This window comes from Pteropus alecto, unplaced genomic scaffold (assembly GCF_000325575.1).
Source record: "Pteropus alecto unplaced genomic scaffold, ASM32557v1 scaffold21, whole genome shotgun sequence".
In the NCBI taxonomy this organism is placed as follows: Eukaryota; Metazoa; Chordata; class Mammalia; order Chiroptera; family Pteropodidae; genus Pteropus; species Pteropus alecto.
This window is the reverse complement of record NW_006436282.1, coordinates 29,073,710-29,074,554: the sequence shown is the minus strand read 5'-3', so window position 1 is coordinate 29,074,554 and position 845 is coordinate 29,073,710. Positions and strand designations below refer to the sequence as shown.

Below are 845 nucleotides of genomic sequence, written 5' to 3'. Positions count from 1 at the left end.
GAAATCGTGGCGTCCCCGATGCTCGTTCAGACAGGAGACAGGGCCTCGTCGTGTGCGCGGCCGTAAAAAAGACCCGCTTCCTCGGCCCGAGAACAGCGGAGGGGTTAAAATAAGGCCCGGACGCGGACCTGCGCCAAACGAGGCTCCCACCGGGCCAGCCGCGGGCTTGGGGTGCGGTGCCTCCCGCAGGGCGCCTGGCCTTTCCCTCCCCAAGGCTCAGGCCACCTCCTGTCTGTCAGAGTACGCCCTGGCAGCCAGCTGAGCCTGCGTCGCTGTGGGTTTAGTGCCCTTTGTCCACGTCAAAGCCTGAGACGGGGGACCCTGCTGGCATCTGCAGCTCCCACACTCGGAGACGTCGAATCTCTTTTAACCAACGGTCGCCCGTGGCAGAGGCTGCCCGAGGTCGTCCGCGAAGGGCAGTTCCTACAAGGCCCGGTGGGGGTGGGGGGGTCACCAGCTTCGCAAGGTGCCTGGTCGCTTTGCAGCCTCGTCCGTCAAAGGCCCCGCGGACACACCCACGTCCGTGGCCCCAGCGTCTCACGGGCTGGCTGGTCCTCCACAGGTAGACATTTCGGAACTGAACGTCGCATTCGTGCCTTTCTCCCGGGAGAGGGTCTGCGGGCTCTCCCTTCGGCCGCCCCCTGCCCCCTGTGGGGGCCTTTCTGACGCCTTCCTCTCTCTCCCCTACACAGGAAGCCTACGTGATGGCCAGCGTGGACAACCCTCACGTGTGCCGCCTGCTGGGCATCTGCCTGACCTCCACAGTCCAGCTGGTCACGCAGCTCATGCCCTTCGGCTGCCTCCTGGACTATGTCCGTGAGCACAAGGACAACATGCTCCCAGTG

The 845-nt window shown here is 65.3% G+C and overlaps 1 protein-coding gene across 1 annotated transcript in view; it reads left to right on the top strand.

Annotated features, from left to right (window-relative positions):
- EGFR (epidermal growth factor receptor) overlaps positions 1–845 on the top strand; it is a 48,698-nt gene that overhangs the window by 29,360 nt on the left and 18,493 nt on the right. Inside the window, exon 19 of the mRNA XM_025046817.1 lies at positions 693–842. Within this exon, the coding sequence (XP_024902585.1) occupies positions 693–842 (150 nt within the window). The remainder of the gene's footprint in view (positions 1–692; positions 843–845) is intronic.